The following is a 23,752-nucleotide window of genomic DNA, read 5'->3' as shown; positions in this document are numbered from 1 at the left end:
TAAACCGTTAACATCTATTTAACTAAAAGCAGCATTAACCGGCACAACTGCTGCCACTAATATAGATTTAGTAATCCTGCTGGTGAATTATCTTACAAGTACGGAGTCCTGGCCTGGGAAGACATGAAAACAAGATGAGGATTTGTACCAAATTTATGCTCACTGAAATCATACAGGAAGCAATAGAAATGTGTAGTGTATTGGGCTTCATTGCCTGGAGATGAGCTGTCACTTACTGTATTCTTTTAATAAACTTTTCTGCAAATTCCCACTGCAAAACTGCTGATGAATAGCTCATGCCGTTGTGCCAATGAATATAACAGCAGTGCATGTTAGAGCCAAGGACATCGTAGGGTCTTGGATACTTCTCTGATCATTACAAATGGAAATTTTCTTTAGGGCATGTTTTACAAGTCCAGGATGTCGCTGTATGAAAATGTGAAAGCTAAAAATAACCCCGCTGTGCCAAACCACTAGGGAGGTTGTTCAGCATAATCTAAATGTAATTAAAATGAATACCCTTGTTAAATGTCAAAGGCGTGCAACCAGTGAGACTAGAAAATGAGGCAGCTAAGAAGATAGCGAGGGGAAAGTAACAGACACGTTCATATGTGGAGAGAGATACCACAATGCATCTCGTGGCTGAGGAAGCAGAGACATGTGTCCTCGTTACTTAAGGTGAAATTACCTGCTGAGCTAAGGCACGTGAGGAGGACTCTTTACAAGTGCTATTAGCTGTCTTCCTGAAGGCAGCCTGATGCCAGCCTTTTTTTTCTTTAGCCATTCTTAATACATCTGGATATAACTTCAGCAAAGTAAATAAGAGAGCTGCTATATTAGAACCAATAAATGCATATCAGACTGTTAGTCTAGGACAAATGCATCCGTTTAGCAAATTTGCTCTAAAACTTGTTAGTCTTCAAGGTTAACTTGCCCTTCCACTTTGTATATAGCAAATGTTCAGTTCTCAAATAACTGTGCATGCCACATATCCTGTGCACAAGAAGTGGAGATGAGCTCTTCTCTGTCTTCATACTGCATCACCGTATTGGTGTGTGACAAATGCAGGGGATTGCTCTGAGAGCGGGAGCATGTGTGGCCCTCAACGCCTGCAAAAGCACAACTTCCCACTGAAGGTTGGACTCCAATTACGTATATGTGTAGCTGGTAGGGGCTGTGTAGCTAATATTTGCCGTAATAAAATGGTTTCACTTTTACATACTTTATGCTTAATCATTGCTTGTTTTCCTTTTAGGACTGACTTGCTTTCCATATAGCAATTTGCAACTGTTTTAGTGTAGTTCCTCCTTGCCCTGGTAAGGAAGAGCTCCAGGCTGATGGTTATTTGCCCTACCTGAAAATTCTGCATGCTGTAGTCATGCTTCCACAGCACAACTCCTAAAGCTTGAGATCCAAGATGAGTCACCAGAACACAGATGTTTTTGCAATGAAACTGTGCACCTCCTAGAAAGTCGCTGTGGTGCAAGTAATGATAGATAGTGTTTTCATTTTGCTGCTCAGAAGGGTCAAAATGGCATGGGGAGTCCATGACAGATCAGTAGAAAATGTTGGTTCTGTAAGAAAATTTATTTCATAGCTTCAGGGGAAAGTGTGGGTGCTGTGAATAGATTTCCTTTGTCATTGTGTAAAAATGTGTCGTTTGTAAGGTGATGCTGGATGTCAGGCAGTCAGTGCGTACATATTATAGTGCTTGGTATCTAAACAGTTGTTAAGCCAAACTTGCCAGACTGCTCACTGCACTGTGCTTAGATGCATTTTCAGGAAGCATTCCTCTTGGTGCGAAGGTCAGACATGCTGTCTATGCTTCCTTTCCTGCTGCAACACAGAAAGGCCAGTCTTCGCAGGGGGAGACCATCTTTTCAGTCTCTGTCTTATGGAAAAAAACTATTTGTAGCCCACCCCTTTCTTCAGGGTGCTTGTATCAGGATTATAATTATTATTAAATCAGCCTCTCTCACGTCTGTCTCCAATTAACTGTTCTGTCTCTCGTGTACAGGTCTTACATACAGCTGTACGTAAGGGTCCTGTTGTATGGGGTAGCACGTCCTATTTGCAGCAGCGTATGAATTCTCGGTGAACATATCTGGGTTAGTAACTGGGCATATTGGAGGCTCTGCTGGCTCTTTCGGACGCTCCTTCCCTCCCCCTCTCCTTCCCTTTCTTCTTCCAGCGATGGCCTCTCTACATAATTCCATTAAAGTGATTGTGCTCCGAGGGGTGGACTGAGGGGCAGTGCTCTCATCTTTCAAAGCAGGACCAATGAGCTATGTGCTTTCCACTGGGCAGTAACAAAAGAAAAGGTCTCTTAGAAGAAAAGACGAGCACAAAAGATCAAAATTAGGTGTTTGTCCAGGCCTCTGGTATTGCTTTCAAGTTAGCTTTTGAGGGCTCACTTTGAAAATGGTGAGCCAGGCTAGTTAACATAAGGATGTCTGCTAGTTTTAGAGTGTGTTGTTAGAATAATATTGGAAGAGAGCTTTTTGCTGGTGTAATTTAACAGTTCCCTAAAGCATGAGAGAAGCCCAGAGACTGATCAAAACCTGTGCAGGCACAGCAGTAATGTGACACGGCCCGTACAAAAATGGAGCCAATTTGAAGTCCTTAAGATTTGCTTAATTTCTTTTAAAAAGATTAGGGACATTTAAATCTTTCTGTCACTTCTGTGGTCTCTAAAAGGCCCAAATGCTGGATGTTGGGAATTTATCCTCTGGCCCTCCCCTCACTTCTTTGTATAACGCTGCCATTGCTGACTGTGGGCAGTAGGAGAGGTGATGTTTTTACTGCAAGGGGGTGTGAGGTGTTATTTGTCCTGGGGCCCTCGAAGGGGATAGCGCGGAGCTACAAAAGGGATACAGACCCTTTTCACATTTAGACAAATAAGCGAGAGCCATCCAAAGCCGTGGAAAGCCAGACCGTTTAGCTGAATCAATTCATATATGTCATACGTTCTGGTTTCTACCAAAATAAACCTTCACAATGTTGTAAAAAGAACAAATTGCTTAGTTTCCTCTTCAGTTATTTGGTTTGCAAAGGAAAACATCAGTATCACAGACAGGCTTTGTTTTAACTGTTTAAAGTTACCTTTAAGTTGAAGAACAAGCCATATAGATGTAAAATGTTGGCGATTTGTAACTTTTCAGAAACTACTTCAATCTGCTATTAAAAAGTTATTATTTAAAATGTGTGATCAAATTAAATTCCAACTCCTTTAAAGAAAAAAGGCATTAAATATCATTATCTGAAACTTGTAAGAATGCTTGGAAATCACATATCCAGAGCCTGGACGAGATTTTAAAAGCCATAATATAACAGGATCGCTAAATTTGTTTATTTGCTTAATCATATGTACCTGAGCAATGTAAAAAGGCATTTTTTTGAGGGGAAAAAAAAAAATTAAATCCAGTCCTGAAAATCTGAGAGGGAATACCTGTTTTTTTTTAAGGGGAAAAGACCTGAATTTGTGTCATCCTTCTACTTCCCAGCTTTATGTTACTGTTTGGCTTGATGTGCCTTTCTCTGGCCCTTTTGTCTAGTATATTTGAAATGTATTTGCTTATTTTCTTAATAAGTTTCTGCTGTATTTACATTACTTTGCTTCAAAAGTACATTTTTAAGGATAGTATTTCTCAGTGCTCTTCCTTTCCCACCCTTCCCCCTTAATAATTCCCCTGGACCTCTGTTGCTTGGAGCAGACTTCGGCTAGCCCCAGATTCGATGTCAAAGGCCATGACCCGATGTCAGAGCAGCCCATGCTGCTGGCCTCTTCTTTGAATAATTATCTGGAGTTTATTGTGTTGAAGGGATGGGCTTGGGGGCAGCGCACTCACCCTGGAAAGCCAGACCAATGAGCTATCCAGCCGGACCACTACCCAACAATGGACCTGTGGGTTACACAAAAAATCCAGTGGCACAAAAGATTAAATTAAAAATGGACATTTGGCCGCAGAAGTTTTGTCCTTAGGACAACCGTTTTGTCAGCCTTCTTGGTACAGTACTGTTTTGATCATTTAAATTGAAAGGAAAAAGGTAGTATTTACAATTTGTACCTATGATGGACTGAAAGAGAAATACTTTGTTTATCTCCTTCCCACCTGTCAGAACCACCAGGTTAAATGCGGCTGAAAAAGTTGTTTCTATCCACTGTGCTCAACTCAGGACATGAAGACGCTCAACTCTTGTTTCCTAGAAATTCTGTGCAGTCCTAATTCTTTTAGAAACCAGAACAAAGCCCCAAATACTTTTATTTCTGTCAATATTTTGCTTTTAAAGTGCTGAGAGTGGGGATGTTCAAAACAAGTATGAAAGTATGCTCAGTATCCAGACTTAACGAGTCAACAGTAAAGGGTAGTAAAATGTCCATTTTCTTTGGGCTTCCTTATCTTTTCCTCTCCCCAGAAAGGACTTAAAAAGTCTGAAATCCAGGTTGAGGATTGCTGTCTCTTCTTATCAGGACAAATGAAAGGCTGCTAGAGGTGGACTCACTGTTCTGGAGGGTTGAAAAGGGGGTGGAGGTGGGGGGGGTTCTTTCATGGTCTGACCTCGGATTCTTTCTTAATTTTATCTAGCCCTGACCTGTTGGCTCTGCTCTGCCTCCTTTCAAGGCCTTCAGAGCTTCACAAACATGCAGCAGCTGAAGGAAACAATGACGGGGCTTTTAGGGGTTGCAATATTACACTCTCTTGTAACCTTGACTAAGTAGCCTGTAAACAGATGCTTTCTATGAAGCATTTACCAGAAAGCCAAAATTTTGGCTGTTTGTACACACCAGACACGTTTTGGGTAACTGTTCATTCAGCTGAAGCTTATATGGAATCCAAACTTGTAGTTCTAAATCAAAGGTGTTACAGAGCTGTATTTGCTGATACAATATGGTGATGGAACCTGCTGGTACATGTTTTATGGCTATCTTTAATGCCGTAGATTTACTTGGAATACAAGAATTGTGCGAAGACAAAGGATCAAAATCTCAGTGGGATAAACATTGTTTGGTCTTCTGCAGAAACTGATTTGAAGATAGTGTTAAAATGTAATCAGGACATATGCATTTCTGTTTTGTTTTTTTTTTTTTTGAGGAGGGAGGATGGAATTATATATTGATTAAGATTTTTGATTGGTGTCCTTCAAGCTGAGAGAGTTTTAATTATGTAACAGAACGTCTCAAGAATGGATTTTTTGTTCCATCTTGAATATGGAAGTGACTTTGTTCTTAGTAACTTTTAGTAAAAGTTCAGTCTGTGCAATCTTGATAATTTAAGAATGAGATAGCAGCTGGTGAGGTACTTTTTAATGCAACTAAGCGATTAGAAGCACATTTTTTTTTTCTTTTAGATGTTTAATTGCTAATACAGGCATTTCATCTTTGATGCCTCTAGTTTTTCCAGCTGCGTTCATTGGAGGTGCATGAGGACACCATCTGGCAGTAATGAGGTATAACTCTACCAGATGGAACCAAAACACATTGGTGGGAGAGAGATGTTCCTTCCTCTCTGCATGTCACCTTTGTCATTAGGGAAATGTCTTCCAAACAGAGAACCTTTTTTTCCCTTTCCTCCAAATAATGATAGCTGCTATAGCAGTCAACCCAGAAAACCTCGATTTTCAGTGGATATATTTCAGAGGCCATTAAGGGTCATCAGGAGCATCATTTATTTTGTTGTGGAACAATCCCAGCTTGTTTTATGTTTGTGTGTGTGTGTATTTGTCTAAGCTCTTCATTTCTTCTAAAATACTAAGTTTGAGACACTGACTTAATGGAATTCCATGGAATTAATACACCCACCCACACTAAAACTTTGCCTGCCACTGTCTATTTACTAGACCATTTATATTTTTCCAAGCTTTGGAAACTAGTCTCTGTGCATTTAAAACTTGCCTAACTAAGAAATATACATGTATATAACTAGAACTTTTTACAATTTTAAGTTTTGGAGATAAACTGAGAAAAAATGCATATGAGGACTTCTGAATGCTGCTTATCTGCACAATAAAAGAAATGGGAGAATTGCACAGAAGCAAAGCTGATGGCAATAGTAACTGAGCTGATGCAATAAAATATAGCAGTTCCAAAGAACAGCCGTTCTCTACATCTGTTGCTGTTGAGCAATAGAACTGGTAAGAAATTAAGTGTCAGTTCTTCATGATGTTTTTGCAGTTTCTGTCAGTATCTTGCATCCAGATAAATAAGCGGATCTGATTCTCCCTCCATCCTGAGAAATGAAATGATTTGTCATAAAATCAGGATTGGAACATCTGAGTTCACTATAGCTTTTCTTGCTGAATCTGTTTTTACAGCACTAGCCTCAGTAACTGCTCTGAGCTTTCTATCTGCCAAGAAGCTAAACATAATCTCTAAAATTACACCTTAATGATGCAGTAAGACAATAAAATAGGGAAGTGTTCTCATTTGAACTCTTACCAAGCTTCGGCCACTGAAATGTTAAATGTGTTTTCCAAGTTATAATCTATGTTTTAAATGATAGTTCAATGTATTTTTAGCTCATACTTACAGTATTTAGCTTTGCCATAGTCCTACCGTGAAGTTTCTAAACCTATTGACTTGTAAAAGAAGGAGAAGGCTCCCCCAAGTGTCTTTCTGCTGAAAGACATATCAGGGTTGAACCTGCAGGGCTCACTGCAGATTTTTATGGGAGAGTGAATTACAGCATATGGGATGCCAGAGGAGTATCACTAGGGAGCTGTGACCTACCTACAAAAACTGTCATAAGAAAATGAGGCTGATTCTAATTTTTTTTTTTTTTTTAAGGCAAAACAGCGATGTTTGGAACAGTATTTCTGATCATTTTAAATTATTTATATTGATCATTATAAAGCATATTTAGCTTCTTCCAAAATGTATTTTATAGGAATATTATTACTAGAGGTGATATTTATGACCCTGGTTGAACCTACTATTCATGTGTTTTAAATATTGCCAGGCTTTGGTTATATAAAATGGTTGTAAGAGGCAGATCCACTGTGCTGTGTGAAGCTGTGCCAGCTTATCACATCCAGTCTCTAATGTCTTCTAAAAGACAGTCTATATACTCCAGAGGCACTCCTGTAATAAAATCTATGTATTAGTTCTGTCATGTCTATTTTGACATCAGTGCTGGCCTCTTGCTTTGTATGAACAGTGTAGTTTTGTGTCCTTTCCACCAGCTGATTTAAGTAATGACAATAAAAATGCCCATAAAAAGGCTGTGGGTGCCGTGATGCTTAATTTTATAACAGTCTAACATAGCCAGCAGCATTAAAACAAAACGGAACAAACAAGTGAGCAAAAAAAAAACAAGCAAACAACACGTTGAACAGGCACAAAATAACTTTAACAAAATGAATCTGGTTGGTATATACATGTAGGCTAGAAAATTGCTCCTGTTCACCCCTTGTCTGGGAACAAACCTTCAACCACTACACAAATGCTAACAATTGGAATCGCAGGAGAATTAAATGAAATGATTACCAGGCTGTTCATGAAGATTTTGAAAATGCACAGGTGAAATCTTGATGTGAGATGCTGTTTGTTTGTCTATTTGACTTAAATTGATTTTTTTTTTTTTTGTTTAGTGTTTGAGTGAATCACCATGCCCGTTTTGTTTCTGAATAGCAGCGATTGTCTGTGGAAAGATGTGTGTTACTTCTGGGTCTTTTATGGGTGTGAATGATGGCCTCAATGCTCACTCCCCTGATTTCTGAGCCTCTCAGCCTCCTGTTGCTGTATAATGTGCATGGATGGTGTACACTAAATTTGAGACTGGCAACCCCTAGGTGGCCATGCCATCCACAATCTTTTATCAGTGATATATGTGTAAACTATTCAGGACACCTATGCAGGCTAAAGATGAGAAAGCTCCTGAAGTTCGTTTTCTAAGGATATGTCTGGCTTTGAATGTTTGATCCAGTTGATGAATTGCTAGATAAAAGTGTTTACGCCACATTTGTGTTGGGATTGCCATTGTGGAGTAAATCATACCGTAAGCCTGTGGACAAAACCAATAGTTGTTAATAATGCACAGAAGAGAGGTTTCTATAGACAAAAAATATTTTCCAATATTTTCCAAGCAAATTTTATATAATTTTTTATTTTTTTATTTTTTTAGCTGCTTAATACACTGTCCTCTTAAAATTCTTTTGTATTCTCCATTTTGGATTTCTGTAGTATTTAGACTTTTCCAGGCCAGTACATAATGCAGCCCTGCTCAGATACTGTTTCAGTTACAGATACCACCAGCAGATTCTGTTTCAGCCATAGAAGCTGTATGGTATGACAGCTCAAAAACTGTGACACCCCATTTGGATTAAACCAGTCTTGCTGCCAACTGAACAGTGATGTCCTGTGTATGAAGTGGAAATAACCTTGGGTTTTAGATGATAGAAGCTAGTTGAAAGGCTTTATTTTTAAACAGGTTCTTCTATATGAAGATAATTTTTTGAAACTTCTTGCAAGAATTTTTGAAACTTCTTACAAGAGTAAGATGAATGGTATTCAATGTTGTGCAGAATTAAGTAAAATACATTGGATCAAAAAAGTGCTTTCCTTAGACGTGAATTATTATTATTTTTTTCCTGTGGGAGTTAGATTTGCCTCTTCCACATCACATTCTTTTTCTCCCCAATCAAGCATTAATGAGGAATTCAAGAAAAAAAAAAAAAAAAAAAAAAAAGCAATGAGGATAAACAGACCTCACAGGCTCCTCATTCAGCTCAGCAGGGCACTAGACCTTAGCTATTCTTTATTTCACAGTGAAGATGATCAGTTCTGGGTGACCACTTTCAAAGGGCATGGAGTTTTTGAAGGTGCTCAGCAGGATGATAAATTGTCATGTTTGTCATCATGTGTCTTGTGGAAATGCAGCAGGGGCCTCTTCTGCAGGAACTTGTAAAGAAAAAGATGCAGACTGTGACACTGGGCTGGTTGGGTGCCACCTGTTTGTGTGGAATTAGGTCAAAGGTCTGCTAAATAGTACTTGAATTCAAGTTTACTTTAAGAATGGATGAGAAAATCAAGTATAACAATCTCCAAAACATACTCCTAAAGAGATCTTGAAGATCACACACACAAGATGTTTTGATGGCCTCAGTTTTTAATCTTGCCTTTGTTTTCAAAGACTGCAGTTCTGTACTAAATACACGTATTCCTACCACAGGTTAAGTAGGAAGTCTGGGGAGGTGGATCCTTTTGCTTTTCTGAGACACGCATTGTAATTCACATCAGAAAGTTACCATAACTTCATTTGGATGTGTGAAAGTCGCTTGGTACTTCTGAAGTGTAGTAGTTATCTTTTTGGTTGGGCTCAGTGTTTTGAAATGCCCCTTCCCTTCAGATGAGTTGTTTTTCTTTTTTTTTTTTTTTTTTTTTTGTTTGTTTGACTTCTAAGAGATTGTAATGATTTATATATATAATATCGTGCTATCCTTCTGAATTTTCCATGTTAAAGTTCCGTATCTCCACTTACGTTGTGCTTAACATTACTCTTGGTGTTTGTGTCTATCTCCTTTTGTCTGATTGTGATTTTGCTGACTAGTAACAACTGACTTCATCTGTTGTTAAAGTAACATTGTAAAGTGAAAAAATGTTTAAAAACTCATTTTCCAACATTTTACAATTTATATTGTTTTCTCACGACACTGAGGTCTGCCTGGAAAACGGGAATGGGCTTTTCTTGCCTATTCTAACATTAATGCTAAATATGTCAAAGAAATAACTGAAATCCAATTTTAAGAGCTCATTTTGCTCTACACCTAGATGTAGATTTTGGTAAAATAATCTTAAAAATAAACCTAGATGTAAACTGTATCTAGTGGTATTGCATTATGGCTGATGTTAGTAACTAAATCACAAAATTTCAAAATAAGCATGAAAACATTTTTACAAAATGCATTTTTATGAAGCAACTGTGCCTTATCTATGGAAGAACAAAATCCAGCTTTGTTGAGTTTGTATTGCTTATGCAGAGACTGCAGAGGGCGCTAAGGATCTGATGTAAGCCAAAGTCCAGTTTGTGGGTAGGAAATGTCAGGGAAATGGGTTCCTGTTTATTTCAGGAGAAAGGCCATGTCAAATCTTGGCTAAAATGAGAAAGAGGAGAGCTTATTTTGAAAAGAGATAACATGGTATTTAGTGCAAGGAAAAAATCAAGTATAACACAGCCATATGACATCTGCCTAGACCTTCTTAAAACATTAATAGAAAGTAGTAGATTCATTAGCTGTTGCAGTGGAAGAGGAAAATTATGCGTACATCAGTGCTGCTATGTAGTTTAGCTGTGCCTGTAAGAGCTCATATATGCTACCGCTTTGCAAATCATCCATTGTATGGGTGGGATTTGTTACAAATATCAAGAGAGAAGGCTGCAGAGAAGCTTGCTTTAGCACTGCAGCCATCCTGGTGGTTTGTACTCCATGCCATCTTCATTTCTGAAATGCTTAAGGACCCCCCTTTTTTTTTTTTTTAACTTATTTCCCGGTAGTAATTTTTTCACTTGGACCAAGGCCAGTGTATCACTAACAAAACTGAGGGAAGCAGCAAACTGCAATATGAGAACCCACAGGCATGGCCAGAGTAGCAGCAAGACATTTAGATGTAGAGCTTAGGGATATGGTTTAGTGGGGACTGCTAGCGTTAGGTCAGAGGTTGGACTCGATGATCTTGAGGTCTCTTCCAACCTAGAAATTCTGTGATTCTGTGAAACTGTAATATGAGGACCCAAAGACATGGCCAGAGAAAGGGAAGCAGGGAGACCCTTCAAGCTAGGAGCAGTGACCCTCTAAGAATGCCAGAATCAGCTTTCAGGAAAACATATGGAAGCGGTAGTTTTAAGTCAAAGGTGTTATTAACAATGACTGTTGTTTCACGGTATTATATATCCTCTAGGAAGCTTGAACCAAAACATTTCCCATTTCTGTGCTGGATCCTGTCTTTCTGCATTTGCCTTACTTGCCCTGCTTCATTCCAGCCTGTTTATCCAGAAAAAAATGTTGATTTCTATGGATCTCATGCTGTTTTTTCAACAGATCTCTGTTACAGACTGAAAGCACTTTTACTTATGCTGAATGAAACTATTAAAAAAATCTAGCTCTATAGCTGTGAATGTGTGAGTTTGTTTCAAATAGAAATGTGATATTTATCCCACTCCCCTCCCACTGATATCTGTTCCAAAAAAAATTATTTCAGTCTACTGGAAGCAAGACTGGGAGATGTAACTGATTCCAGTGCAGCCTAGGCAAAGATTCACAGAAGTTCATAGGACTGGAGGAAAAAAGGCAGTCTTCCAAATATCTAACCCTTTTATTGGTCTGCTGACAATAGCAGACAAGTTTTGAATTGAATTTGCAGAACACTCAAGTTATCTCGCTGCCTGTAGAAGTCTGAAAATCCTTATTTTTTTGTCTTGATTCTAATTATTCATTTTCTCTTTGTGCAGATCCTAGAAGAAAGTACCACGTAAGGCTGCTGGCATATAACAATATGGAAGAAGGTTATCAGGCAGACCAAACAGTCAGCACTCCAGGATGTGTCTGTAAGTGTTGTAGATGTATTAAGAGTTTAGTTCCAGGATTCCAGCAGCTCTTTTTAATCTATAAATAAACACTTAATTCAATGTAAAATAGAGAACCAGAAAGGTTGTATGTGTGACAAATACTGTTCTAGTCAGAGACAGTCTCTTGTTTTAATAAGTTGCAGCTGAGGAAACAAGATAGCTACCAAACACATTTTCCTTCCCTGTTGGATTGTCTGTGTCATCTAACCAGTGACGTGTCATATATCTTATCAGTTCAATGTCTTGAACCAGATTCCTGGGTCTGAATGCCAGGTAATACTGAGTGGGAGCAGATATGAACCTAAACCTATGGGTTCAGACCTGTCTCTTAACCTTAGCAGTGTCTGTGTATGCTTCATTAAATAATGTATGCTGCTGTTTTTTGTTTTTTTTTAAAGCTGTCCGTGATCGCATGGTGCCACCACCCCCGCCCCCTCACCATCTCTATGCCAAAGCTAACACTTCATCTTCTATCTACCTTCACTGGGGAAAGCCTGCCTTCACATCTGCACAGGTCATTAATTACACCATCCGTTGCAACCCAGTGGGACTGCAGAATGCATCTCTGGTTCTCTACCTTCAAACGTAAGTGCAGTGCTCTTGCATCTTCATTTCCCATTTCTAGATCCAGTTTCCAATTTTTCTGTCCTCTTTTAATTCACTTTAAGAGGGATAAAAGTTGTTGCAGTCAAAAAGCTGTGTGTTTTATCCAGTGGCTGCTAGTTGGCTGCTTTTTCTTTGGTTGTATAAGATGTGTTTGTAGAACACCTGAGTTCTCTTCCTGACGTCCTGGTGTTTGATCTCTGGACAAGCTCTTGAATTTTTAACAGGTTTATTAGCTAAGCTGAATTTAATGTTAAACTCATTCTTTGGTTCTTCAACCAAGCAAAAACTATAAACTATTTTGTAGTTAGCTTCTCTGGTCAAAAATGGGACTTGGTACAATGTCTGATTTTAACATTGGAGGCAAAAAATCTTGAGTTTTGAGGGGTTGAGTGTGTCCTTGTGGGAATGCCATGTTCCTATGTGGCATCCTGCCAGGAGAAAGCTAAGTAGACCTATAGCTTGCTATTCAGAGAAGCAACATGTGAGCCACAGAACAGTAGAACAGGGAAGAAATCCTGCCTGAGCTCAACGTTCAACTCTGTGCCCTGGTCATATGAAAGCAGAAGACTTTGCTCTATTGTGACTGTGTACAGTGGGGGCCATGGTGCTGTTGAGGGAATCCATATGTGTGTAGCTCTCTCAATATTTGGGCTTACTCAGGTCTTCTAAAGAGAAGAAACGCTGTGTTAAAAGATAGCTTCCATCCTGACATTGATTGTTTTCTCTTCAAAGAACACATCACCTGCTGTAGGAGTCAACACGTAGACCCAGTACAATCACCATGTACAATCCCTGGCATATATTATGGAGCATAGCAGTGAATACTGCTTTTTGTGATAAGATGAAAGTATTGCACGTATTGGTGACTGACTGCACTATGGAAAATGAAAACACTAAATGAGACTTAAGTAGGGAAGATTTGTATTCCACAGAGATCCCCTAAACGTGGGGGTGATAGAAGGCCATAAATGGAAGGAGGAATTTCATGCATAGCCTGTATATTGTGAACTGAGAACAGAACCAAGAATAACTGATGGAGCCAACAGCAAGTGCCTTTTCAGCAGTGGCTGTAGTTTGTGTTACTCCAGTTTAAAGCATAGTGTCGTATGGATGAACATGGGAAGAGCTGAGTTTGGGATACCCGCTGGCAGTCTGGGCCATGATGTTCTTGGACTTGCTTATGCATCAGCTGTCCAACTAAGCTCTGTAAAAACCTGAGCTCAAATCAACTGATATCAAACAGTGTGTGCTCCAGGGAGCTCCAGGGTTAGTAGAATTACCATTTTAGGTAGACAGTGCAGATGGCTCACGTGTCTGGACTTGAACTGGTTTGTTCTGTGTTGAACTGACAGCAGCAATCTACTCACCATGGCTAAGAGATATCATTTGAGTTCTGGATCTTCAAGTCAACATCTGCTGTTATGTTTCCTTTTTCTTCATCTGTACAGGTCAGAGACTCACATGTTAGTTCAAGGTCTTGAACCAAAAACCATGTATGAATTTGCAGTTCGTTTGCATGTGGACCAGCTCTCTAGTCCCTGGAGTCCAGTTGTCTATCATACTACCCTTCCGGAAGGTAAGGGCACTAGGCGAAGACTACAGTGTTCTGAAAAAAAACTTGTAAGCCAAATAACCTGAGAAATTGCTTATTAATTTGGAGCTGTCTGCAGGAGAGATAAAGACTTTCCTCTAATGTACAGATAATGCTCTTCTCAGTGGAAGACAGAAAAACGCTCTAAAGAAGATGCGTTTTTTTGGAACTGTGAAATTTTTTTTCAAAATCTACGTAAAACCATCAACCATTTTAAAATAAAATGTGATACTAGCAACCACTGAAATAACTTGAATAAAAAAGAATGTTTATAGGAGAGGCACAGTTAATTCACAGGTATTATGAAAATGTATTTTAAAATCCAACAGTTTTAGAAACTGTAAGACAATTACGTATATACCTTCCTTTCTACTACCCTAGCTGCTGGTTTGTTTCTCTGTCAGCTTGGTCAGTGAAAAATCAAAAGCTTCAGTTTCACATTCTTAGCATAGCAATATTTGATGTTTGGGATGTACCTCTTCACAGGGAATCTTTATTTATTTATTTATTAAAATTTTGGCTTTGAAGGAAAAAATACAGAACTTGCTTTTACAAAATCTGAGCTATTAACCAGATCAGAGTTAACACAAGAGTTTCTGTTGAAGAGCAGTGAATATGATTTGTTTATGTTACCTGGGATGTAGCAATAGCCATTGGTTCTAGACAGCAGTTTGTTTTTGAGCAGTTCAATTACATGCAAATTAGGTTAGCCTAATAGTATTGTGTTACTGTTCTCACAGCACCATCTGGCCCTCCAGTAGGAGTGAAGGTGACTTTGATAGAGGATGATACTGCTTTGGTTTCCTGGAAGCCACCTGATGGTCCTGAAACAGTTGTTACACGATATACTATCCTCTATGCATCCAGGAAGTCTTGGATTGCTGGGGAATGGCAAGTGTTGCACAGAGAAGGTAAACTAAAATCATAAATGTATGAACTGGACAAACAGTGATGCTACTTGTAAGATGCTTCATTATTTTCAGCTCCCTTGAACTACAGCAAGAAAGAAATTCATATAAATGTTCACATGAAAGTCACAATTAGTTTAGAATTACTCCCATCTGATGAAAACATATTAAAAACCAATTAATACCTCAGAAGGTGAGGGGAGAGGGGTTGTCTATGTTGCTTTGGAGCTCAGAGTGTGCATGTGAACCAAAATGTCTCATAAATGCAATTACATCCATCATAGTTCTGGATAACAATGATTGTGATGGTTTTATTTTGTGAATGTGCGCTTTCAAATCTGAAGTCTCCAAGATGCCTTGCTCTTCAGAAATAGATTTACAAATGTGGCTGTGTGTTTCTATGTTTCTTTTGATCACTGCCAGTCCAGTTAGCTCAGTTTGACTTGAAGAACTTTACCCTACTCCCAGTAAATAGCTGTGCAAATTGATTTTAACTCTCTGGCTGTCTTTGACGGCTGAATCCCAGCTAGCTAATCTAACAGTATGTCAGGTATGGTAATGTGAACTGCAGTCATATCTTTGGGGATACACGTAGACATAGTCTACGTTTTCATAGGTGCTTTCCAGAATAATACTATGATTTAAAGAGCTGCATTACGAATAGATTTATATTATAGCCAGGAAAACAAAGCAAAATACATTTATTCTTATGTTGGTATTCAAAATAGACAGAGGCAGTTCAGAATAGATAATGTTCCAATAATGTATTGTACTAAAGCAAGAACCTCAGTGTTACAGAGTAAAGTCGTGCTGAGCAGCTTAATTAAGAAGATTGCCTAGGAAGACTTATATTTCATCGTTCTGTTGTTGTTTTGTGGCTGAAAGCTTATTTGCCAGCAGAGAGTGATGCCTTAAATCTTCTCTATAGGAAAATACACAATACATAATGGCTTTAGAAGTGCACTCAGAGAGGACGATTCTTTTTTTCCAATTTCAGTGAGACAGAACTGTCTGTTAAAAATTGGTGGTTGACCCTTGTGCTGCTCCTACAGAGAAGATAAAGGACTGATAGCCACTTGGAAAGGTGGCAGTCCCACTTTGTCTTTGCTGAAGCAGAATAGTATTTTTTTTAAGGCTGACCTCTGACAGAAATTGTCAGCAGAAGAACACACAGCAGAAGAACAGCAGTGAAATGACTCTCAATCTTAAGCAAAATTTATGAAAAATATCTGGTCTTTGAAATATCCAAGAGCTGTAACTATAGGGGATTGAGTCCTTTCCCCCACCAAAAAAAAAAAGTTTCAAAGAAACAGTAATATAGAGTTGTTACAAACTGTTCAAGGAAACAGAAAAGTTTTCATATTAAAGGACCAATCCAATATTAATTTTAATTTACTAAAATGCAGCAGATTTAATTTTAAATTCACAGAGAGCTTTTATTTGAAGAATAATTGTAATTTTAGGGATAATATACTGCATATTTTATGTGCAGCAAAGCAGTTGAGTTGCTGTTCCAGGTATATCCTTCAGCTCAGCCATGACTGTGCAACTGAACAGCATCTCAGAATTTTTTTTTACCATAGCTAGTTGAAATTAGGGGATGGCAGTAACAATAAACACAGGCACGTATTCCTGTACTGGAAGTGTTGGATGGGATGAGCAAATGGAAAACTATAAATCTGTGTTACTGTGTCCATCAATGTTAGTCACGAATTTCGTAGTTGGATAGATATATTTGGGTTTGAGGGGTGGCAGGGAATTCAGGACAATCTGTAATACTCCTACTTAAAGTACAGATGAGAAAATGTGAAAGAAAATGAGTATGTAGAAGAAAGATTGGGCAAATACTGAGCCAGTCCCTTGCCAGTCCTTTCATAGGTAATTTCAGGCAGGAGCAAGGTTAGACTTTTTTTTTTTAAAATGCATTTATTCTGACAAGATCAGCTAACCCTGTACAGTAAAGAGGATTCTTTTGTTTTGACACCAGGCTTCTACAGAAGATTTATGAAATAAACCTATAAAAGTCCTAACATTGGTTTTAGTTTATGCATGAAAACATCTGCCAACCCACCAAGTTAAAAAACAAAAACCCAACACTTTAATTTGCCTGAGTTTGCGTTAGCCGTGGCAGATTTAGGATGTAACTGCAGTCTGTTGCTGGTTTGTGGTGTGAGCTAGCTTCCAGCCACCTCCCCCCTCTTCTCTAGCTCCCTTCAAGTGGCTCAGAAGCTCCAGCCCTTCCACACTTGCGGTGCAGTAAATCAGTACAAAGTGCTTACTTGCTTTAGCTTTGCAACAGATTTGCAAGGGGCTGGTGGGAAAGAGCCTCTAATATCGAAACCTGACCTTCCGCCCTTGCTGGTGCTAAATATTACAGCTCCTTTGGTTACAGATACCTCACATTTTACTTCAAATGCTTTCAGCTAATGGGTGTTTTTTATGGAAGAGCTGAAATAGCTTTTGAAGTAGCTTCTCTTTTGCCAGATGTATAATCTTTTCTGTCAACAAAACAACCTTATATTTCATACGCTCCCATGATGCTATAAATTCTGACTTCTGAAACTGATTTGAAAGGCTGAAATTTAGACTTACGCCTGAGAAAGTGAATGGAATTTGTGACAGAGAGCAGGGGATAGATTTGGTCCTGTAACTGCCATTATTTTTGGAAAGGAAAGCAATGTATTTCTATGGTAGGAAGAAACGGGCATTTTAGAAAGCAATTCGAATTTTAAGCAGCAGTCTGCAGTTCCCGGACCTGCAAAACTGTCATTGATTTTGATAGGAGTTTTGCCTGTCTAAGGATGATGCAAGTGAATCCTATTTATGTTCTTAATGTATTTCTCCTGCCTTCAGGGATTTTAGGAAAAGAATCCTTAACATGTGAGAGATGCTTTATGTAATATTTTTGTAGCACAGCTTAGATGAACAGTAATCAAGGAAGCCTCCACATCTCTAAATAAGGTTTAATTTTATTTTAAAAGCATCATATAATGTACATTTCAAATCTGTCCTGTTTGTTTTACCAAATAGACCTGGAATGCGATAAGCCAAACCTGAATGATGTTGTTATGACATTTTTAATTCACATTCATGATACAGTGCCATTTCCACAGAGCGTCTAGGAGGCACGCAAATACTAGGGATGTCTCATGTTCTGCTTTCTGCAGCTGAAAGTCTGGGTAACAATTGGAGCATTGCTCACAGATAGAATCACAACGTTAACACGGTCAGGCACCGAAATGAAGCTAGTGCTAGACTGAGGATTAGTGTGCTCTGTATTGTAGCCAATACTTGACTCTTGTTTTTGAACTGTATTGGCACTTCACACTGTGCTGTGTTCAAGCAGTATGGAGAGAAAGACAGGAGTGTTCTACACCCTGTATATGTAGGCTGGAACATGTAAAAGTGATCACAGTCCTCGGACCAGACTGGGAGGTGGCACTGGAAAGAAAGCACACGTGCCAGTGTCTAAATCTCAGTCTGTTTCCAGAGACTTTGTCTAACTGCAACTGTATATTCATCTTTTCCTAGGAGCAATGACTATGGCTTTGCTGGAAAACCTCGTGGCAGGGAATGTCTACTTGGTGAAAATAGCAGCCTCCAATGAAGTGGGAGAAGGACCCTTCTCAAATGTGGTGGAACTTGCTGTACTGCCAAAGGAGACATCAGAGTCTAATCAGAGGCCTAAACGCTTGGATTCAGGAGATTCCACAAGTCAGTAGCAGTATTTTGATTAGTGCTGTCACAAATACCAGAAAAAAAAAAAGATCCCTATTTGTTTTAACTGGTAACTGCTTTCTGGATAAACCATATTCCACATGAGGCAGTCCTAACAGTATCGCTTCTTTTTTTTTTTTTTTTTTTTTTTTTAGTGCAACCATTTTGGAATTTCTGTCTCAGTGCAACTCAGAACTAGTTTAATTCTTTTGCTCAGAAGTTGGAAGTTTGCTTTTCAACTGGGAATACATGACTATTGTGAATTGTACTATCTTGGCAGCCCCTCTGCTAAGACATTTCCTATTAGTCCTTTATTTGGCTTAAGATACCAGTAGCACTGGGTCAGTTAGAACCAGACATTCCAGCAGAGATGAGATGGCATCTCAAATAAATCTGTTGAAATTTGGTGGCTTCTAGAATTCCAGCAACCCAAATCAACCTGTTAGTCAGTGATATATCACCGTATGTTTTCACCAAAGAATTCAGCCCCACCTGCAGCTCTTTAGGGAAAAATACGCTTTACCTTGGGGAAACCAAGGTGACTTCAGTGTTTTTTCCATGTAAGAATGGAAGAACAAATTGTCTGTCACAGAAAGGGATTTATCTTGGTGACTTCTCACAGATTTTAAAGTCGTTTGGGGAGACCAGAGATAGTAATTATTCAGGTGTATGAACCTTTTAACCTTTCCCTGCTGCTGCACGCTGAATTGTGATTCATGCAGGGATTTATCTTGTTCAGGTTTTCTCCGCTCCTGGACTCCAGCTGTATTTCAGGCCAAATAACTGAAGTTGTGCCCTCAGAATTAGGTTAACAGGCATTTGATGTAACGAAGAAAAACTCTCCTAGGAGACAGCAGCTGGAATTCTCCAAGCCTTTTCCCTTTGTTATTTAGTAGCACCCTGTAAGGAGTGGGTTAGAGCAGGCTCCTCTGCTCTATGTTGTGTGTCACTGAAAAGGCTGTAGTGTGGGGCTGTCCCTTTTTCCCCTCCCATGCTATGGCTGCATATGGTCCTCCATTTGTGCTAGAAGTTTTATTTTCAAAAGTGTCAAAATGTATGACAGAGAAGGTCCAGAAATCTCATTAAAAGGAAGCATTTGTCTGTGTGATTGTGACTGTAACCCTATTCAGGTAACTCTTCTTATTTTCTGAGCCTTTAATTGTTCTTTTTTGCTATAGCTTATTCTGACTATTACCATCTGGACCAGAAATCAATGACTGGCATTGTTGTTGGAGTTTGCATAGCCTTGACCTGCATCCTTATCTGCATCCTGATCTTAATTTATCGCAGTAAAGCCAGGTATGTTTTTGTTCACCAAGAGTGAGATCTTTCCCAACACTGTTTCTGTATGAGCACAAGTCACCTGGGACATGTGTTCTTCTCTGATAGTGCTAAGTTCTTTGAAGTGCTTTGTCTCTTCACCTGTTTCAGCCAGAAATGGAAGCAAAGTTCCTAGTTTTGTTGGCTCTTCCTACTCTACCTGAACCCCTTCTACAATGAAAAGAGGAAAGAACCTACAGAGGGGGTCAGCAGTGCTTTGACAACTAAGCATGAGGCATGTTTCCAAACAAAAAAGCCCTTTGAGTCAGATAAACATGCTGCTTTATATCATCTCTTCCTCCTGCTTAGCCCTGCAGTCTGCCCAGCCCTGGTTTACAAGGCTTTAAACCTTTGATGTTGCTGGACAAGAGGAACTCTGACATGAAGCAGTTCTATGATACAATTTCTTTGCACTAGTGCAAGCCGCTGTCTGTCTTTCTTGTCATCAGCTGCTATGAGGCCCAGCCTGGCCCTAGTGACTCTGCCCATAACTTTGGGATCTGAACAAATATAAGTTACTAAAAATAAATACATTTTTAAAGCTGTCTGGAAGTATATTTTAGTAACAGGCTTTTTTAGCACACATGCAGGAGAAAATATGGATTGGGAGACAGTCTCTGTGTAGCATAGTAGGAAGGTCCTAATATCATTAGCGGTTACTTCCTTCAAGTATTATTAGTAATCATAAGGAATTCTTGCCTGCACATATGCTTGTAGCCTACTGCACATGATTAACTGGAAGCGGATGTTATTTTTATGACAAGCAATAATACACGTTTCATGAGAATTATATAATAAAATATAGATGCTAAGAATATACTAATATTACTTGATTAATAATAGCCTTGAAGTTTATACTTGATTCAATGTATTTTCTTCCTGTGGGTCAATTTTATTTCTGCTTAACATTGTGTAGAAAAACATCTGCCCCTAAACCTGTGCAGCAAAGTACTGACCAGCTGTCACATACCAGCATCTCATTAGCCAGCGCTAATGAGGCAGAGAAGAGTATTGAAGGAATCGCAGAGAATGCAGAATCCTTGTTGCCAATGATAGTGGGAAACAGCTTCATCGATGCTAAGGTACTGTGAGCTTTACTCACTCCCAAAACAGAAATGTTTCTTTAGAATTCATTGTTACAACATCTGAATCCCTATCAAAATTAAAATATGTACAATGCAAATTCACAGCAGTTTTGTTTAATGGACAAACACAAGTGTGGCAATCCAGGAACAAATTTTCAAGACTCATTTTTAAAGTTCAGCTAGAGATTTGATTTAATACACACTACTCTGTAGATTGCCAATTTTGGCAATTCTATTCTAAGAGCAGGAGATAGCCAAGAGAGTCCTTGTCAAGCACCTAGTTTAGTCAGTGCAATGCACAGTCTAGTCAAGTGTGGCACTAGAGCAAGTAATAAAGAAAATATCTCTCTTTATCTTTACTGGTAAGACAATGTTACATTTTAAAAACTCATATTTAGTCAAATTATAGATCAATCTAGATGGCAGGATGTGTCAGTAGATGCATAGAACCTTTTAGTATGACAAAAACACATTGGACATATTTTCACAGATAGACATCCTGATTTAAGGCATGTTCTGTACATACTGCAAACTTGCATTGTACTATTACTTCAGGACATATGGAAGAGCTGGAAAAATATGGAAATGGACCTCAGTACAGGCACTATGTCACATTCCAAAGGGTGGAACAGGAGCAGTGATTGGAACTGTTTGCTCTGGGTTTGTGGTATTGCACCTGTTAGGTCTGGCCTGTGGGCTCGCCAGATTTCGTGGAAATGGTCTTGACTAGTCTCAAGCGGTAGATGAATACCTGACCATAAAAAACTAACTGATCGCTAAACCTCATTTGTCTTTCTTTTCAGTATGGAGCCAATGGTTGGAATAGAAAAAAATATTTTCAAATATCTTGGAAATGTAGTGTGTTAAAATCTCTCTCTCTCTCTTTCTATTGTAGGGGGGGTCTGATCTAATTATTAACAGCTATGGGCCTGTCACAAAAGCCAACTGCAAGAAGAGGTGGCTGTTCTTCCAGGATACTAAGAAGGTGAAGGCTGAGGAGGTAATTGGCATAGTGGGCAGAGGTGCACAATCTCTGCTGTAATACCATGTTTGCAAAGGAAGATACTTAGTTTTCTATGTATGGGAAAATGTAATTAGTAGCTTAAGTTTTAATGGAATAATATCAGTTTTGTTAGGGTTGACAGTATTCTACATTGTAGCATAGTCATATGGAATTTTAATTTTCTGTCCCAAGTTGTCAAATATTTTAACTCTTTACAATTAACTGATAACTTTCTTGCCTGTGCCCTTTATCTGTGAGCAAACAGATTTCTGTATAGTCTGTGCATACCGTCTACAGTACATTTGCAGAGACATTGTGTACATATAAACACAAATTAAATATAAACATCTAAGAATCCCTTGCTACCCTGATAGCTAACACCTTATGTTTGCTGAAGAGAAACCAAAAGAGGGAAGTGAAATGATTTATCCAAAGTATTGAAGAAATTTAGAATCTGAGCTAAGACTGTCATGCTTTTGAAATTGTTGCTCTGCCTGTAATTTCTGTTTGGATTCAATCCAAAACTGAAACGTTAAACCGAATCCTGAACCCTGTAGTACAAATTCACATCTATGGGGCATCTGACTGGTGTTTATTGAACACTAACTTATATTGTGCTCTTGGTATGTTTAAGGAATAGGAAAGCTTGAGCAGCTGTTTATTTTTGATGCCTTTATGGGAAAAATACTTGCTACCACCCAAGGAGTAATGCTTAAAGAATATGCATGAAGAGATGGGAGACAGCTCTATCAAGTATATTGTTAAAATACCATTAAGGTCTCTTTAGTGAAATCATTATTGATTAGCCATGCTTGGCAAGAGGGGATTGCTTCGTCTAGTATGGAAGAGAAAAGTATGCACAAGGCTTGAGATTGATTCTTCTTAACCTGCTGTAGGAAAGCCCAGGCTGTTACTCTAAGCCAATGCTGTTGTAAGCACTCTGGCGGAATAGGAGATTGGAAGTGCAGTAAAAAATTCAAACTATAGCTCAGCTTTTCAGAGGCTGAACAACCTTTTCCTCTCTGCTTTTTATATAGCCTCAGAGAAGATTTGTCCAGGCAGTGTGTCTGTATCAGCCAAGTACCACTGTGCTGATCAGTGAGGATGACTCCCCCAGCTCTCCTGGCCAGCAGTCTAATTTCCAGGTGCCATTCAGTATTGCTGCCGACACAGAGCATTCAGCCAACAGCGAAGGAAGTCACGAGACTGGTGACTCTGGAAGATTTTCTCATGAGTCCAATGATGAGATACACCTCTCCTCCGTGGCAAGTGCCACCCCTCCTGCTACCAGTCATTTTGTAAGCAGTGACTTGGGTACGAACATGATGAGCCCTGCCATCAGCAACTGCAAAGAATCTCCTCTGCCGTTCACTACTGACCAGACTGCTACCTCACCTCTTCAGATACACTCTGCAGTGCAAAACTGACATCCTTAGGACCACACCAGACATTCTTGCAGTGTATGTCTGTTCGAAGGACAATGAACAGGAAGCCAAAGTTTTATTGTGGAAAGCCTGACAAACCCAGCAGGTGATCCCAAGTTTCTGTTGAATGTTTTATATTTGTTTATTTTAACTCACTCATTTTGAATGTTCAGTGGTCAACAAATGTGAAAGGACAGTGAAGATTTCTGACTAAAGTTAAGAATATGTCACTGGAGCAAAGGGAAGGCTTTAGGCCCTTTTGCTGACTATCTACCTCAGTTTGCCGAGAGGTGAACTCTGAATGACAACTGCTTTACCTCGTTTGTGTTCTAGTTGGTCTCAGCTATGGAACTGACGATACTTCCTAGTAGTGTTGTTTTATTTTGGGTTTCTTTTTTTTTCAGTTGTGTGTAGAATGAGTGTGTGTGTGTGTGCGTGTGCGCTCAGTGATCAGGGAGTTGTATAGGTAGATGAACAAGATTGTTTAGCTGAAGCTCTGTCTTTGAAAAGAAGGAAATCTCAGAGTATAAAGTGTAA

The 23,752-nt window shown here is 39.0% G+C and overlaps 1 protein-coding gene across 1 annotated transcript in view; it reads left to right on the top strand.

The window, feature by feature from the left end:
- PRTG (protogenin) overlaps positions 1–23,218 on the top strand; it is a gene marked incomplete at both ends in the record, with an annotated part of 78,950 nt that extends 55,732 nt beyond the window's left edge. Inside the window, 9 exons of the mRNA XM_084293652.1 lie at positions 11,445–11,540; positions 11,960–12,146; positions 13,616–13,743; positions 14,499–14,669; positions 18,198–18,380; positions 19,562–19,682; positions 20,620–20,785; positions 21,684–21,788; positions 22,829–23,218. Coding sequence (XP_084149778.1) covers positions 11,445–11,540; positions 11,960–12,146; positions 13,616–13,743; positions 14,499–14,669; positions 18,198–18,380; positions 19,562–19,682; positions 20,620–20,785; positions 21,684–21,788; positions 22,829–23,218 — 1,547 coding nt within the window. The remainder of the gene's footprint in view (positions 1–11,444; positions 11,541–11,959; positions 12,147–13,615; positions 13,744–14,498; positions 14,670–18,197; positions 18,381–19,561; positions 19,683–20,619; positions 20,786–21,683; positions 21,789–22,828) is intronic.
- Between the last annotated feature and the right edge of the window lie 534 nt (positions 23,219–23,752).

Source organism: Netta rufina (genome assembly GCF_964035555.1).
Source record: "Netta rufina genome assembly, chromosome: 11".
NCBI classification, from domain to species: Eukaryota; Metazoa; Chordata; class Aves; order Anseriformes; family Anatidae; genus Netta; species Netta rufina.
This window is presented reverse-complemented; position numbering and strand designations above follow the sequence as displayed.